The sequence below is a fragment of the Ranitomeya variabilis genome, chromosome 4, assembly GCF_051348905.1.
Source record: "Ranitomeya variabilis isolate aRanVar5 chromosome 4, aRanVar5.hap1, whole genome shotgun sequence".
Lineage (NCBI taxonomy): Eukaryota > Metazoa > Chordata > Amphibia > Anura > Dendrobatidae > Ranitomeya > Ranitomeya variabilis.
This window is the reverse complement of record NC_135235.1, coordinates 61,860,188-61,878,621: the sequence shown is the minus strand read 5'-3', so window position 1 is coordinate 61,878,621 and position 18,434 is coordinate 61,860,188. Positions and strand designations below refer to the sequence as shown.

Here is an 18,434-nt window from a genome sequence, read left to right as displayed (position 1 = left end):
AACACCAGGCAGGGGCACACAGACAGACACCTTTAGTAGGCCGGAAAAGCCTATTGCATTTTTTAAAATGGTAATTTGGAGCAGAAGGTTGAAGCTCAGCTTTATTTAGTTGAGGGCAACACCAGGGAGGGGCAGAAGCCGTTAGTAGGCCCTAACCACCATTTTGTTTTTTAAAAACCACTTAATGAGAGCCGGAAGGTTGAAGCTCAGCTTTATTCAGTTGAGGACAACACCAGGCAGGGGCACACAGACAGACACCTTTAGTAGGCCGGAAAAGCCTATTGCATTTTTTAAAATGGTAATTTGGAGCAGAAGGTTGAAGCTCAGCTTTATTTAGTTGAGGACAACACCAGGCAGGGGCACACAGACAGACACCTTTAGTAGGCCGGAAAAGCCTATTGCATTTTTTAAAATGGTAATTTGGAGCAGAAGGTTGAAGCTCAGCTTTATTTAGTTGAGGGCAACACCAGGCAGGGGCACACAGACAGACACCTTTAGTAGGCCGGAAAAGCCTATTGCATTTTTTAAAATGGTAATTTGGAGCAGAAGGTTGAAGCTCAGCTTTATTTAGTTGAGGACAACACCAGGCAGGGGCACACAGACAGACACCTTTAGTAGGCCGGAAAAGCCTATTGCATTTTTTAAAATGGTAATTTGGAGCAGAAGGTTGAAGCTCAGCTTTATTTAGTTGAGGGCAACACCAGGCAGGGGCACACAGACAGACACCTTTAGTAGGCCGGAAAAGCCTATTGCATTTTTTAAAATGGTAATTTGGAGCAGAAGGTTGAAGCTCAGCTTTATTTAGTTGAGGGCAACACCAGGGAGGGGCAGAAGCCGTTAGTAGGCCCTAACCAAAGTTGAAGGCCAAATGCAGTTTAATTTCTGATACTATAGGCCGAAAGCCAGAAGGTGGAAGCTCCGATTTAGACAGTGGAGGACAATTTGAATTAGGGACTGCAGACAGACTTAGTAGGCTGTCCCCTGTGGACCATGCATCCAACATATTAACCCATTGCGCCGTAATGGACACGTAATCTTCCGTGGCCATGCCTACAGGTCCATGCGTCTGTTGTCAGGTGCACCTTTGTACTCACAGATTGCCAGAGTGCATGGACAATGCGGTCTTCTACATGCTGGTGGAGGGTTGGGATGGCTTTTCTCGCAAAAGAAGTGTCGACTGGTTAGCTTGTAGCGTGGTACAGCGTAGTCCATCATGGCCTTATTAATAGTAAATAAAATATATAACTAGGCTCTATGAACTTTTAAATAGGTTCCAGGGGTACACGGGCAGCATTGGTGTGGTCAGTGGAGGAGTATTGCAAGTAGGGGCTGCAGACAGGCTATCAAAGGCCTAAAATACCAAACAGTAGGCACTCATGGCAGTTTTACATCGGTTACATGGATACACAGGCAGGCACTCCAGGCAGCATTGTGGTCAGTGGAGGAGTATTGCAAGTAGGGGCCGCAGACAGGCTATCAAAGGCCTAAAATAACAAACAGTAGGCAGTCATGGCAGTTTTACATCGGTTACATGGATACACAGGCAGGCAATCCAGGCAGCATTGTGGTCAGTGGAGGAGTATTGCAAGTAGGGGCCGCAGACAGGCTATCAAAGGCCTAAAATAACAAACAGTAGGCAGTCATGGCAGTTTTACATCGGTTACATGGATACACAGGCAGGCAATCCAGGCAGCATTGTGGTCAGTGGAGGAGTATTGCAAGTAGGGGCCGCAGACAGGCTATCAAAGGCCTAAAATAACAAACAGTAGGCAGTCATGGCAGTTTTACATCGGTTACATGGATACACAGGCAGGCACTCCAGGCAGCATTGTGGTCAGTGGAGGAGTATTGCAAGTAGGGGCCGCAGACAGGCTATCAAAGGCCTAAAATAACAAACAATAGGCTCATTGCAGTTTTACAGCGGTTACATGGATAGACGGGCAGGCAGCTTGGTGGTGAGTGGAGGAGTATTTAAAGTAGGGACCGCAGACAGGCTTCAAAGGCCTAACATAAGAAAATGGGCTGGCTGTAGGCACTTTATAATTGGTTCCAGGGGTACACGGGCAGCAGTGGTCTGGTCAGTGGAGGACTAGTGGAAGGAGGGACCGCAGACAGGCTTCAAAGGCCTAACATAAAAAAATGGGCTGGCTGTAGGCACTTTATAATTGGTTCCAGGGGTACACGGGCAGCAGTGGTCTGGCCAGTGGAGGACTAGTGGAAGGAGGGACCGCAGACAGGCTTCAAAGGCCTAACATAAAAAAATGGGCTGGCTGTAGGCACTTTATAATTGGTTCCAGGGGTACACGGGCAGCAGTGGTCTGGCCAGTGGAGGACTAGTGGAAGGAGGGACCGCAGACAGGCTTCAAAGGCCTAACATAAAAAAATGGGCTGGCTGTAGGCACTTTATAATTGGTTCCAGGGGTACACGGGCAGCAGTGGTCTGGTCAGTGGAGGACTAGTGGAAGGAGGGACCGCAGACAGGCTTCAAAGGCCTAACATAAAAAAATGGGCTGGCTGTAGGCACTTTATAATTGGTTCCAGGGGTACACGGGCAGCAGTGGTCTGGCCAGTGGAGGACTAGTGGAAGGAGGGACCGCAGACAGGCTTCAAAGGCCTAACATAAAAAAATGGGCTGGCTGTAGGCACTTTATAATTGGTTCCAGGGGTACACGGGCAGCAGTGGTCTGGTCAGTGGAGGACTAGTGGAAGGAGGGACCGCAGACAGGCTTCAAAGGCCTAACATAAAAAAATGGGCTGGCTGTAGGCACTTTATAATTGGTTCCAGGGGTACACGGGCAGCAGTGGTCTGGCCAGTGGAGGACTAGTGGAAGGAGGGACCGCAGACAGGCTTCAAAGGCCTAACATAAAAAAATGGGCTGGCTGTAGGCACTTTATAATTGGTTCCAGGGGTACACGGGCAGCAGTGGTCTGGTCAGTGGAGGACTAGTGGAAGGAGGGACCGCAGACAGGCTTCAAAGGCCTAACATAAAAAAATGGGCTGGCTGTAGGCACTTTATAATTGGTTCCAGGGGTACACGGGCAGCAGTGGTCTGGCCAGTGGAGGACTAGTGGAAGGAGGGACCGCAGACAGGCTTCAAAGGCCTAACATAAAAAAATGGGCTGGCTGTAGGCACTTTATAATTGGTTCCAGGGGTACACGGGCAGCAGTGGTCTGGCCAGTGGAGGACTAGTGGAAGGAGGGACCGCAGACAGGCTTCAAAGGCCTAACATAAAAAAATGGGCTGGCTGTAGGCACTTTATAATTGGTTCCAGGGGTACACGGGCAGCAGTGGTCTGGCCAGTGGAGGACTAGTGGAAGGAGGGACCGCAGACAGGCTTCAAAGGCCTAACATAAAAAAATGGGCTGGCTGTAGGCACTTTATAATTGGTTCCAGGGGTACACGGGCAGCAGTGGTCTGGCCAGTGGAGGACTAGTGGAAGGAGGGACCGCAGACAGGCTTCAAAGGCCTAACATAAAAAAATGGGCTGGCTGTAGGCACTTTATAATTGGTTCCAGGGGTACACGGGCAGCAGTGGTCTGGTCAGTGGAGGACTAGTGGAAGGAGGGACCGCAGACAGGCTTCAAAGGCCTAACATAAAAAAATGGGCTGGCTGTAGGCACTTTATAATTGGTTCCAGGGGTACACGGGCAGCAGTGGTCTGGCCAGTGGAGGACTAGTGGAAGGAGGGACCGCAGACAGGCTTCAAAGGCCTAACATAAAAAAATGGGCTGGCTGTAGGCACTTTATAATTGGTTCCAGGGGTACACGGGCAGCAGTGGTCTGGTCAGTGGAGGACTAGTGGAAGGAGGGACCGCAGACAGGCTTCAAAGGCCTAACATAAAAAAATGGGCTGGCTGTAGGCACTTTATAATTGGTTCCAGGGGTACACGGGCAGCAGTGGTCTGGCCAGTGGAGGACTAGTGGAAGGAGGGACCGCAGACAGGCTTCAAAGGCCTAACATAAAAAAATGGGCTGGCTGTAGGCACTTTATAATTGGTTCCAGGGGTACACGGGCAGCAGTGGTCTGGCCAGTGGAGGACTAGTGGAAGGAGGGACCGCAGACAGGCTTCAAAGGCCTAACATAAAAAAATGGGCTGGCTGTAGGCACTTTATAATTGGTTCCAGGGGTACACGGGCAGCAGTGGTCTGGCCAGTGGAGGACTAGTGGAAGGAGGGACCGCAGACAGGCTTCAAAGGCCTAACATAAAAAAATGGGCTGGCTGTAGGCACTTTATAATTGGTTCCAGGGGTACACGGGCAGCAGTGGTCTGGTCAGTGGAGGACTAGTGGAAGGAGGGACCGCAGACAGGCTTCAAAGGCCTAAAATAACAAACAATAGGCTCATGGCAGTTTTACAGCGGTTACATGGATACACGGGCAGCTTGGTGGTGAGTGGAGGAGTAGTGCAAGGAGTGTCTGTCCCAGTACTCCCAAAATATAAATAGACGTTAATGTCTCGCAAAACAACCAAAACAAAAAAAAAGGTGGCATACTTAGGTACAGGGGTGGGCTCATCTGCTGAGTTTCTGACATAGTAATTTGGCAGTAACTATTTAATGGTGCCAATATAGGACACAGACACAGACTACTTTAAGTTGCATCATAGATGTCTACAAATGTGTATTGTCAGTGCCAGACATTGAATGATGTCAGCGAATAGACTAAAGATTGGTGGAGCTGTGCGACATAATTTTGCATGTGGTAGAGCACATTTTGAGCTGGGGTAGGGGGGAACTCTCTAGAGGCCGGCGGGACCGCCCCAGGGCCCCTCATGTTACAACGGTGTGTCTGACGTTGGGTGCGCACCACCACCGCCAGAGACACTACATTGTACTATGAGGGACCCAGTAGCAATGCCGTCAACCAAAAGCGAGCACACCCACCTCTTCAGACAAACAGCAGTCTCACGGGTGCTTGCGCCAAGTCGCGATACCACGGCCCCGTGTGGGGAGTTTGGCCATTTAGGGAGGTGTAAACATGTCGTATGCTGTACAATCAGCTGCAGCAAATTAGACATTAGAAAAGTAATTCACAGGCAAGAGCCTTTCATAGGAAAGCTAGGTGTCGGCCGGGCAAGGTGGGGCAAAAGATTTCGAAATCCAGTTGTGGTTCATTTTAATGAATGTTAGATCGTCAACATTTTGGGTAGCCAGACGAGTCCTTTTTTCAGTTAATATTGAACCTGCAGCACTGAATACTCTTTCTGATAGGACACTTGCTGCCGGGCAAGCAAGCTCCTGCAATGCATATTCTGCCAATTCTGGCCAGGTGTCTAATTTGGAGGCCCAGTAATCAAATGGGAATGACGGTTGAGGGAGAACATCGATAAGGGATGAAAAATAGTTAGTAACCATACTGGACAAATGTTGTCTCCTGTCACTTTCAATTGATGCAGCAGTACCTGTCCTGTCTGCGGTCATAGCAAAATCACTCCACAACCTGGTCAGAAAACCCCTCTGTCCAACGCCACTTCTGATGTGTGCACCCCTAACACTCCTAGTCTGCTGCCCCCTGGAGCTCGTGTGAGAACGATCACGTGCGCTGTGTGCTGGGAATGCCTGAAGCAAACGGTCAACAAGAGTTGATTGTTTGGTTGCTAATATTAGTTCCAAGTTCTCATGTGGCATAATATTTTGCAATTTGCCTTTATAGCGTGGATCAAGGAGGCAGGCCAACCAGTAATCGTCATCGTTCATCATTTTCGTAATGCGTGTGTCCCTTTTTAGGATACGTAAGGCATAATCCGCCATGTGGGCCAAAGTTCCAGTTGTCAAATCTCCGGTTGTGATTGGTTGAGGGGCAGTTGCAGGCAAATCTACGTCACTTGTGTCCCTCAAAAAACCAGAACCCGGCCGTGACACGCAACCAATTTCCTGTGCCCCCGGGAAAGGTTCGGCATTAAAAATATACTCATCCCCATCATCCTCCTCGTCCTCCACCTCCTCTTCGCCCGCTACCTCGTCCTGTACACTGCCCTGACCAGACAATGGCTGACTGTCATCAAGGCTTTCCTCTTCCTCTGGTGCAGACGCCTGCTCCTTTATGTGCGTCAAACTTTGCATCAGCAGACGCATTAGGGGGATGCTCATGCTTATTACGGCGTTGTCTGCACTAACCAGCCGTGTGCATTCCTCAAAACACTGAAGGACTTGACACATGTCTTGTATCTTAGACCACTGCACACCTGACAACTCCATGTCTGCCATCCTACTGCCTGCCCGTGTATCCTCCCACAAATAAATAACAGCACGCCTCTGTTCGCACAGTCTCTGAAGCATGTGCAGTGTTGAGTTCCACCTTGTTGCAACGTCTATGATTAGGCGATGCTGGGGAAGGTTCAAAGACCGCTGATAGGTCTGCATACGGCTGGCGTGTACAGGCGAACGTCGGATATGTGAGCAAAGTGCACGCACTTTGAGGAGCAGGTCGGAGAACCCAGGATAAGTTTTCAATAAGCACTGCACCACCAGGTTTAAGGTGTGAGCCAGGCAAGGAATGTGTTTAAGTTGGGAAAGGGAGATGGCAGCCATGAAATTCCTTCCGTTATCACTCACTACTTTGCCTGCCTCAAGATCTACTGTGCCCAGCCACGACTGCGTTTCTTGTTGCAAGAACTCGGACAGAACTTCCGCGGTGTGTCTGTTGTCGCCCAAGCACTTCATAGCCAATACAGCCTGCTGACGCTTGGCAGTAGCTGGCCCATAATGGGACAACTGGTGTGCAACAGTGTCATCTGCCGATGGAGTGGTTGGCAGACTGCGTTCTGTGGAAGAGCTGTTGCTTCTGCAGGAGGACGAGGAGGAGGAGGAGGAGGGGGTGCGAACGCCTACAGCCAACTGTTTCCTAGACCGTGGGCTAGGCACAACTGTCCCTAAATTGATGTCGCCTGTGGACCCTGCATCCACCACATTCACCCAGTGTGCCGTGATGGACACATAACGTCCCTGGCCATGCCTACTGGTCCATGCATCTGTAGTCAGGTGCACCTTTGTACTCACAGATTGCCTGAGTGCATGGACGATGCGCTGTTTAACATGCTGGTGCAGGGCTGGGATGGCTTTTCTGGAAAAAAAGTGTCGACTGGGTAGCTCGTATCGTGGTTCAGCGTACTCCATCAGGGCTTTGAAAGCTTCGCTTTCAACTAACCGGTAGGGCATCATCTCTAACGAGATTAGTCTAGCTATGTGGGCGTTAAAACCCTGTGTACGCGGATGCGAGGATAAGTACTTCCTTTTTCTAACCAGAGTCTCATGTAGGGTGAGCTGGACTGGAGAGCTGGAGATCGTGGAACTTTCGGGTGTGCCGGTGTACATGGCAGACTGAGAGACGGTTGGAGACGGTATTGTTTCCGCCGGTGCCCTAGATGCAATATTTCCTCCTACAAAACTGGTGGTTCCCTGACCCTGACTGCTTTTGGCTGGCAAAGAAACCTGCACAGATACTGCCGGTGTTGCAGAAAATGGTGGCCTTACAGTGACGGAAGGGATGTTGCGTTGCTGACTAGCTTCATTGGCCGAGGGTGCTACAACCTTGAGGGACGTTTGGTAGTTAGTCCAGGCTTGAAAATGCATGGTGGTTAAGTGTCTATGCATGCAACTAGTATTTAGACTTTTCAGATTCTGACCTCTGCTTAAGCTAGTTGAACATTTTTGACAAATGACTTTGCGCTGATCTGTTGGATGTTGTTTAAAAAAATGCCAGACTGCACTCTTCCTAGACTCGGATCCCTTTTCAGGGATTGCAGACTGAGCTTTAACCGGATGGCAACGCTGTGCTCCAACAGGTTTTGGCTTTGACACGCGTTTTGGGCCAGATACGGGCCCGGCAGATGGAACCTGTTGCGATGTTGATGCCTGCTGCGGCCCCTCCTCCACCTCCGCTTCTGAACTACTGCCGCCTGCACCCTGTTCCCCCAATGGCTGCCAATCGGGGTCAATAACTGGGTCATCTATTACCTCCTCTTCGAGCTCGTGTGCAACTTCATCTGTGTCACTGTGTCGGTCGGTGGTATAGCGTTCGTGGCGGGGCAACATAGTCTCATCAGGGTCTGATTGTGGATTTGTACCCTGAGAGGGCAATGTGGTGGTCTGAGTCAAAGGAGCAGCATAGTACTCTGGCTGTGGCTGTGCATCAGTGCACTCCATGTCAGAATATACTTGTAATGGGCATGGCCTGTTAAATGTTTCACTTTCTAAGCCAGGGACGGTATGTGTAAAGAGCTCCATGGAGTGACCCGTTGTGTCGCCTGCTGCATCCTTCTCTCTTGTTGTAGTTTTTGCTGAGGAGGACAAGGAAGCGACTTGTCCCTGACCGTGAACATCCACAAGCGACACGCTGCTTTTACATTTACCAGTTTCAGAAGAGGAGGCAAAAGAGCTAGAGGCTGAGTCTGCAATGTAAGCCAAAACTTGCTGTTGCTGCTCCGCCTTTAAAAGCGGTTTTCCTACTCCCAGAAAAGAGAGCGTTCGAGGCCTTGTGTAGCCTGACGACGAAACTGGCTCCACAGCTCCAGACTTAGGTGGAATATTTTTATCCCCACGACCACCTGATGCTCCACTACCACTACCATCATTACCAGCTGACAATGAACGCCCACGACGACCTCTTGCACCAGACTTCCTCATTGTTTTAAAATCTTAACCAAAGTAACTTTATTTGTTGCTGTCAAACAACTTACACGGTGAGCTATAACTTCAGTATGATTTCAATATCCCTTAACAGGTTGGTGAGACCACAAGGAAAATCAGGCACAATGTTACACACTCTGTTTTCTGTGGCACAAAATCACAGAGATGACACACACGCAGGACTGTCACTCAAGCACTAATGTCAATATTAATCTCCCACCTAATTTATTTATTTTTTTTTCTCAGGGAGACTTTAGAAACCAAATAATATTAAAAAAAAAAAAAAAAAAAAGGCTTTCTATGGCCCACAATTAGAGAGAGAGAGGTGGCACACCCAGGAGTCAAGACTGGCGCACAAGCTGAAAGGGCAATATTACTCTCCCACTGTTTTTTTATGTTTTTTTTTTTTTTTTCAGGGAGACTTTAGAAACCAAATAATATTAAAAAAACCAAAAAAAAAAATAGCCTTTCTATGGCCCACTGAATGAGAGAGAGAGGTGGCACACCCAGGAGTCAAGACTGGCACACAAGCTGAAAGGGCAATATTACTCTCCCACTGTTTTTTTATGTTTTTTTTTTTTTTTCAGGGAGACTTTAGAAACCAAATAATATTAAAAAAACAAAAAAAAAAATAGCCTTTCTATGGCCCACTGAATGAGAGAGAGAGGTGGCACACCCAGGAGTCAAGACTGGCACACAAGCTGAAAGGGCAATATTACTCTCCCACTGTTTTTTTATGTATTTTTTTTTTTTAAGGGAGACTTTAGAAACCCAATAATATTTAAAAAAAAAAAATAAGCTTTCTATGGCCCACTGAATGAGAGGGAGAGAGGTGGCACACCCAGGAGTCAAGACTGGCACACAAGCTGAAAGGGCAATATTACTCTCCCACTGTTTTTTTATGTATTTTTTGTTTTTTAAGGGAGACTTTAGAAACCCAATAATATTTTTTTAAAAAAATAAATAGGCTTTCTATGGCCCACTGAATGAGAGGGAGAGAGGTGGCACACCCAGGAGTCAAGACTGGCACACAAGCTGAAAGGGCAATATTACTCTCCCACTGTTTTTTTATGTATTTTTTGTTTTTTAAGGGAGACTTTAGAAACCCAATAATATTTAAAAAAAAAAATAAATAGGCTTTCTATGGCCCACTGAATGAGAGGGAGAGAGGTGGCACACCCAGGAGTCAAGACTGGCACACAAGCTGAAAGGGCAATATTACTCTCCCACTGTTTTTTTATGTTTTTTTTTTTTTTTCAGGGAGACTTTAGAAACCAAATAATATTAAAAAAAACAAAAAAAAAAATAGCCTTTCTATGGCCCACTGAATGAGAGAGAGAGGTGGCACACCCAGGAGTCAAGACTGGCACACAAGCTGAAAGGGCAATATTACTCTCCCACTGTTTTTTTATGTATTTTTTGTTTTTTAAGGGAGACTTTAGAAACCCAATAATATTTAAAAAAAAAAATAAATAGGCTTTCTATGGCCCACTGAATGAGAGGGAGAGAGGTGGCACACCCAGGAGTCAAGACTGGCACACAAGCTGAAAGGGCAATATTACTCTCCCACTGTTTTTTTATGTATTTTTTGTTTTTTAAGGGAGACTTTAGAAACCCAATAATATTTAAAAAAAAAAATAAATAGGCTTTCTATGGCCCACTGAATGAGAGGGAGAGAGGTGGCACACCCAGGAGTCAAGACTGGCACACAAGCTGAAAGGGCAATATTACTCTCCCACTGTTTTTTTATGTATTTTTTGTTTTTTAAGGGAGACTTTAGAAACCCAATAATATTTAAAAAAAAAAATAAATAGGCTTTCTATGGCCCACTGAATGAGAGGGAGAGAGGTGGCACACCCAGGAGTCAAGACTGGCACACAAGCTGAAAGGGCAATATTACTCTCCCACTGTTTTTTTATGTTTTTTTTTTTTTTTCAGGGAGACTTTAGAAACCAAATAATATTAAAAAAACCAAAAAAAAAAATAGCCTTTCTATGGCCCACTGAATGAGAGAGAGAGGTGGCACACCCAGGAGTCAAGACTGGCACACAAGCTGAAAGGGCAATATTACTCTCCCACTGTTTTTTTATGTATTTTTTGTTTTTTAAGGGAGACTTTAGAAACCCAATAATATTTTAAAAAAAAAATAAATAGGCTTTCTATGGCCCACTGAATGAGAGGGAGAGAGGTGGCACACCCAGGAGTCAAGACTGGCACACAAGCTGAAAGGGCAATATTACTCTCCCACTGTTTTTTTATGTATTTTTTGTTTTTTAAGGGAGACTTTAGAAACCCAATAATATTTAAAAAAAAATAAATAGGCTTTCTATGGCCCACTGAATGAGAGGGAGAGAGGTGGCACACCCAGGAGTCAAGACTGGCACACAAGCTGAAAGGGCAATATTACTCTCCCACTGTTTTTTTATGTATTTTTTGTTTTTTAAGGGAGACTTTAGAAACCCAATAATATTTTAAAAAAAAAAAAATAGGCTTTCTATGGCCCACTGAATGAGAGGGAGAGAGGTGGCACACCCAGGAGTCAAGACTGGCACACAAGCTGAAAGGGCAATATTACTCTCCCACTGTTTTTTTATGTTTTTTTTTTTTTCAGGGAGACTTTAGAAACCAAATAATATTAAAAAAACCAAAAAAAAAAATAGCCTTTCTATGGCCCACTGAATGAGAGAGAGAGGTGGCACACCCAGGAGTCAAGACTGGCACACAAGCTGAAAGGGCAATATTACTCTCCCACTGTTTTTTTAGGTATTTTTTTTTTTTTCAGGGAGACTTTAGAAACCAAATAATATTAAAAAAAAAATAAAATAAATAGGCTTGCTATAGCCCACTGAATGAGAGATAGCACACACAGCAGTGACACACAAGCCCTGACTGAGGCCAATATTTTTCTCCCACTGATTGATGTAGTGTTTTTGTGTTGAGGTAGAATTTAGAACACAAATCACGGAAAAAATAAATAGGCTTTCTATGGCCCACTCAGTGAGAGATGGCACACACAGGGATGGCACTGTAGCAGAAATGCCAATCTTAATCTCCCACAAAAAAAACAAAAAAAAAACAGGGACTGTCCTACAATTACTATCTCCCTGCAGTAATCTAAGCCAGGTATGGCAGGCAGCAATAGGAGTGGACTGATGCACAAATTAAATAAAAAGTGTGGACAAACAAAAAAGATAGCTGTGCAGAAAGGAAGGAACAAGAGGATATGTGCTTTGAAAAAAGCAGTTGGTTTGCACAGTGGCGTACACACAGCAATACAGCTATCACGGAGCCTTCTAGGGCAGCCCAATGAGCTACAGCGCTGAGGGGAAAAAAAAAAAAAATAGCTTCCACAGTCCCTGCACACCGAAGGTGGTGTTGGACAGTGCAAATCGCTGCAGCACAAGCGGTTTGGTGGTTAGTGGACCCTGCCTAACGCTCTCCCTGCTTCTGATGAAGCGGCAGCAACCTGTCCCTAAGCTCAGATCAGCAGAAGTAAGATGGCGGTCGGCGGGAACGCCCCTTTATAGCCCCTGTGACGCCGCAGACAGCAAGCCAATCACTGCAATGCCCTTCTCTAAGATGGTGGGGACCAGGATCTATGTCATCACGCTGCCCACACTCTGCGTTCACCTTCATTGGCTGAGAAATGGCGCTTTTCGCGTCATTGAAACGCGACTTTGGCGCGAAAGTCGCGTACCGCATGGCCGACAAGCACAGGGGTCGGATCGGGTTTCATGAGACGCCGACTTAGCCAAAAGTCGGCGACTTTTGAAAATGATCGACCCGTTTCGCTCAACCCTAGTAGTAGGTAACAATTTTAGCAAATGTCTCCAAGTAGAAATGTAGTATAGTTTTTCTGATTCACTTTGTCGCTTACCCCATTGCAGTAGCTTAGGTATCCATGTTATCTCATTTTCATCTGAATAAAACTCTAATTACTCAGGAATGCAGAAACAGATAGAAGATGTAAAGGTGTGGATAGATTTACTTTTCAAATTTACCATTCAAAATGGATTGTATAGGTTACAAAAACATGACTTTTTGTACCCAAACAATATCATGCCTGTCGATAGTTTATGTTTATTTTTTCAATACGACCTTTTTAATTCATTTCTCTATAGGGATTAATACAAAATTATTCAACCTCATACAAATTTCTTTTAAGAAAAATAAAACTTCATGGAAACTTTTTTTTATACATATATTTTTATTTTCTTGCCTTGCTAACAATTACTTATCCAGTTATGGCGACATTTTAAACCGTCAGAAATGCTGAAGTGGTTCTTCTCAGCCTCCTGCAAAACATAATAATATACAGTAGAATTGTTAGAAAAGTCTGGACATATGAAATGTTACTAAAATTACTCATTAATAAGTTAGAAAATTTCTGACTTTGCAAAAAGAATAATTATCCTGTGATAATCCTTATAATTCTATCTTAATACAAATTTCCTCCATTAGATTTAATGTAATTGAATATTTTAGGATCTCTACTTTAGGATCACATAGATTTTTTTTTTCATTTCTGCATGCATAAATCTATATCAAGCATTTTTTTAACATTCTTTGTTGTGTCCTTATTAGTGTTGAGCGATACCGTCCGATACTTGAAAGTATCGGTATCGGAAAGTATCGGCCGATACCGGCAAAGTATCGGATCCAATCCGATACCGATACCCGATACCAATACAAGTCAATGGGACTCAAGTATCGGACGGTATTCCTGATGGTTCCCAGGGTCTGAAGGAGAGGAAACTCTCCTTCAGGCCCTGGGATCCATATAAATGTGTAAAAGAAAGAATTAAAATAAAAAATATCGCTATACTCACCCTCCGACGCAGCCTGGACCTCAGCGAGGGAACCGGCAGCGTTGTTTGTTTAAAATTCGCGCTTTTACTTGGTTACGTGAAGTCCCGGCTTGTGATTGGTCAGGGCGGCCATGTTGCCGGGACGCGGACCAATCACAGCAAGCCGTGACGAAATTACGTCACGGCTTGCTGTGATTGGTCCGCGTCCCGGCAACATGGCCGCCATTAACCAATCACAAGCCGGGACGTCACGGGAGGCTGGACACGCGCCCATTTTAAAAAGCGCGCGTGTCCAGCCTCCAGTGACGTCCCGGCTTATGATTGGTCACGGCGCCATGTTGCCGGGACGCGGACCAATCACAGCAAGCCGTGACGAAATTACGTCACGGCTTGCTGTGATTGGTCTGCGTCCCGGCAACATGGCCGCCATTAACCAATCACAAGCCGTGACGTCACGGGAGGCTGGACACGCGCGCTTTTTAAAATGGGCGCGTGTCCAGCCTCCCGTGACGTCCCGGCTTGTGATTGGTTGCGCCGCGGTCAACCAATCACAAGCCGGGAGGCTGGACACACGCGCATTTTAAAATTTTAAAATGGGCGCGTGTCCAGCCTCCCGGCTTGTGATTGGTTGATCGCGGCGCAACCAATCACAAGCCGGGACGTCACGGGAGGCTGGACACGCGCCCATTTTAAAATGCGCGCGTGTCCAGCCTCCCGTGACGTCACGGCTTGTGATTGGTTGCGTCTCCCATGTGACTGCGACGCAACCAATCACAACGCCGGAACGTAATTTTAAAATCCTGAAGGACCTGAAATTACGTCACGGCTTGCTGTGATTGGTTGCGTGCCGGTCACATGGGCGGCACGCAACCAATCACAAGCCGGGACTCACGTAAAGGAAAGAAAAGCGCGAATTTTAAACAAAGAACGCTGCCGCTTCCCTCGGTAAGGTGCAGGCTGCGTCGGAGAGGTGAGTATAGCAATATTTTTTATTTTAATTCTCTCTTTTACACATTTTTACATTAATGTTGTTTCGATACCGATACCCGATATCACAAAAATATCGGATCTCGGTATCGGAATTCCGATACAGCAAGTATCGGCCGATACCCGATACTTGCAGTATCGGAATGCTCAACACTAGTCCTTATTATTAAATCATTTTTGAATGATTTTGTATTTTTACAGATATTTGTTTATTTGTTTCAGCCTTCTTTAACTATATGTATTTTATACTTACTGTCATATTAATGACTGTATTTTATGCCTATTTGTAAGCCAAACCAGGAATGGGTGAAATATACAGAAGTGGTGATATGTTTATATTATACTTTTCCTCTGATTGTTCTTCTCCTGGTTTGTAAAATACTGAAGGTGTGAATGTGGCCTTAAGACATTTAGGGGTCCAGAATACACAAAAAAATCTGAAAAGGGAGGAATGATGGTAAGCTAACATAAGAACCAATGCAGTGCAATGACTGCATGCCATTTACCCATGTGACTACAGCAATCTACAATGGGCTGCAGAAGTCAAGTGGGCAGAGGGCACCTAATCACTGCAAGGATCTACTGTATACAGAAGCTGTTGAGGAGCAAGAGGGCTTTTATCACGTGAGATCTGATCCCATTTAATTTTTGGACATTTTTTGCGATTTTAAGATACTCCTTTAAATACCTACAATTTTATTCTCAAAACCTGCATTTAGAGAGCAGTCCTAAACCACAAATTCCAGATCCAACTGCAGATAAATTAGTAATTGTATTGTTAATTCATTAAACACATATACAATTTGCAAGAAATAAATAAAAGGGGAGACCTCTGTGAAACATTTGCATTTCGAATGCCAAACATTCTTAATCCTGGTATTTATTTTATTATATGCAATGTGTATATTTTTTAATAGATTAACAATAAAATAACGATTTTTTGCAATTGGATCTGGAAGCTGAACCATTTTTTTTCCTGTCTGCACAATAACTTGGATTTGATACTAAGAAAAATGTGGCAAATATCTTACAACATACACTATTAAAAAAAAAATAAGAAAGATTTCAAATTTGGCAAGTCCCAGATTAAGAATAATCAAATTTTACTTTGGCCTTCAAGTCCTCCCGGCTTGCCTCCACCAACGATAGCTGGAAGCGATGCACTGATTGCACCACTTTCAGGTGTGCGATCTCCAGGTGGAGCTCCTGTAGGATGAGTCTCAGCACCACTCACATGTTGTTTGGGTGTAGGTTTAGGACCCTGAAATAGATGTTAGTAGAGATAAATACATATCACACACAAATTAGGTATAGAACATTCCCTTTGGCATTCATGTTCTTTGAAAAGCTAAGAAACACCCAATTTGACTGAAATTTCTGCTCCTATATGAGCTGTGATCCCCTATTTTAAGACTTCTAAATGGAAAATCTGTTTTGCTATGTAGTAATTACAACATAAGCACACATGAATGTTGGTCTTTTTGAAAGCTGTAATGAAGGCATCAATGTTTACCTCTAACTTTTTCCAGAAAACGGTGCAATTAACAAAAAGATGTATGTCCATCATAAACCTCATTGATCAATTATTACTCAACTTACCTGTGCAGGTTTGTCATGTGATTCAGGCTTAGCTGGTGGCTTGCAAGGGGGTGATGGACCTCCTGCAGGTTTAGGATGACTTGGATGGTCATTGTCATCTGATTCTTCTGAATGGGGAGGTTTGGAAGAGTTACCAAATCCTGCTACATTGTGATGGTCAAATGTATGTTCATCTGAATTTTCCGAATCTTTTGGATGAGGTGGGCTGGAAGAGTTAACATGTGGGGGTTGTCCTGTTACGTTAGGATGGTCAAATGGATAGATAGTACCATTGGGTGGTGGATTTGCAGGTTTAGGACCTTCAGGGAGTTTTTCTGTTACAAAAAATGTTATGTAAATATTTTTCTGTGATAGATGAAACGGTACAACGAAAATGTGAAAAAGACACAATTTACATTTAAATATATAAAACATATAATTGCATAATCATTTGTTCTAATTAACTTCTGCAGAAAATAATGTAAGATAAAGGTAATTGCATCACAAATGTTTTGGCACCATGTGGAATTGCAACAGCTCTGTAGTTTTGAATGATAACTCGCTCTATGCTGGCGATACTTTAGCTCTGTATGTCTCCCTTTACAAACCTGGGCTTGAAACAGATCAACCTTCATCTAAGACCTTTTTTTTTTTACTTTATTGTGTGTATTTGAGGCTAAAAATATTTTTTGAAGTTCAGCTTCATTAAAAATATTTCATTGTTTTGCAAGTACAGACTGCACATTCAACTTTGATGTTTTCAGTGGTCATTAATCAAATGATAGGAACTCAATAAAGGCAGATAAAAGAGTCATAAGCGCTCCCATTGTACCATCAGAATGAGCTCACAGATATATTCTCAGTTGACCCATCCTGTATCCAGCATTTGTAGGTGCAAAACACAGGCGATAAGAAGTAAAAGAATGACAATTTTTGAATGGAAACCAATTAGAAAAATGATTTTTAGCTAAACATACATTTAACTAATCAAATACATTTTCCACAAACTTGAAAACCCCCCTTGAACTTCTACATAAGTAACACTATCAGAACATAATAGCTCTCAGTAAATTATGTCACAATTCAGTGCAAAACTAGGAATATCCTTGTTTCTAAAGATTAATTTAATTGGTTGTAACATTACTAGTTCAAGAGTAAACTTTAGGCCTTGTGAATATGGCTGTACTACTTCTCGGTTTTGCTGAGATCCTATAGAGCAGTGTTTCTCAACTCCAGTCCTCAAGACTCACCAACAGGTCATGTTTTCAGAATTTCCTTAGTATTGAACAGGTGATGGAATTAATGCTTGAGCAGGTGATGAAATTATCGCCTGAGCAATACTAGGGATATCCTGAAAATTTGACCTCTTGTTGGGTCTTAAGGACTGGAGTTGAGTAACACTGTTATAAAGGAACATGATGCTTCAACTATCCCTCCATATTATTCCTTATAAAATTGTTCTACTACAATATGGCATCCAGGGAAGTCTGTTCAGAACCTCGTAGAGGCAGTAGTATGGTTCCATACTACAGAAGACATAGGGGACTCCACGCATTTCTGTACAGGCACTATGGACATAGCAGGGTCCTCATGATAACAATTTGATGGTAAATAGATCAACCTATGAGAAAAACATGTATTCATACATTCTGCAAGCGAAAATATTCTCACCAGGCTTTTTAGGTGGAGCAGCGAGTGCATGAGCCACAAGTGCTAGGAAGATGAGGTACTTCATGGTTGCAGAAAGCTTCTCAGTGCACTTCCACAGGAGAGAAGATCCAGTCGCTTGGGATGACAACACACTCATTCTGTATTTATGGTCCTTCTGCAGCTCCTCCCCTTGTAAAAAGGGTTTTCTGATTTGTAGATAGTCATGACCAGGTAGGAGAGGAGATCATGAGATTGCAACAATTGTTTTGTTGAAAAGGACAAATGTCCTCAGGAGAAGGATGACGTGAGTGTAGAGTGTATATATGATACTGTCCAGGAATGTACAAAGAAATATGACTATAATTAGATATTTCTACACTGCTTGATGTTATAAGGTATTGAGTTGTAAATTCATGGAAATCAGGATCATGTGGTGGTTTTATTTTCTAGTAATCTATAACCACACTCCACATGTGATCGTCATGTAACACTGCTTTACTATATCATTTTCAGATGGTTTCATCTACGTAATTTACAAATTCTATTTCCTATGTGTGTTAGTAATGAATATTGCATGGTTTTTATTATTTTTACATCCAAATATTGAACACTCCAACACCAAAAAATATAATGGGCTGTTTTATCACAGTAATCCATTTATAATCCCTACTAGGGCATAAGGACTTAAAAGAGAGATTCCTCACTTTCGTCCCCATCCGTATAAGTCAGACATGAGAGTCTAATGATTTGAGTAGCCAATATGCAATACTTCAAATGTCTGG

General features: G+C 44.2%; 1 protein-coding gene across 2 annotated transcripts in view; it reads right to left on the bottom strand.

Annotated features, from left to right (window-relative positions):
• Positions 1–17,777, bottom strand: part of LOC143768390 (uncharacterized) — a 38,896-nt gene extending 21,119 nt beyond the window's left edge. The window contains exons 1-4 of one of the 2 annotated variants that reach the window (XM_077257065.1): positions 17,674–17,777; positions 16,024–16,337; positions 15,532–15,685; positions 12,817–12,924 (exon numbers count right to left, since the gene is read on the bottom strand). In XM_077257065.1, coding sequence (XP_077113180.1) covers positions 12,917–12,924; positions 15,532–15,685; positions 16,024–16,337; positions 17,674–17,737 — 540 coding nt within the window. In that variant the 5' untranslated portion in view covers positions 17,738–17,777 and the 3' untranslated portion in view covers positions 12,817–12,916. Of the gene's footprint in view, positions 1–12,816; positions 12,925–15,531; positions 15,686–16,023; positions 16,338–17,673 lie in introns of those variants that run through there. The other variant, XM_077257067.1, reaches the window with a different exon arrangement.
• Between the last annotated feature and the right edge of the window lie 657 nt (positions 17,778–18,434).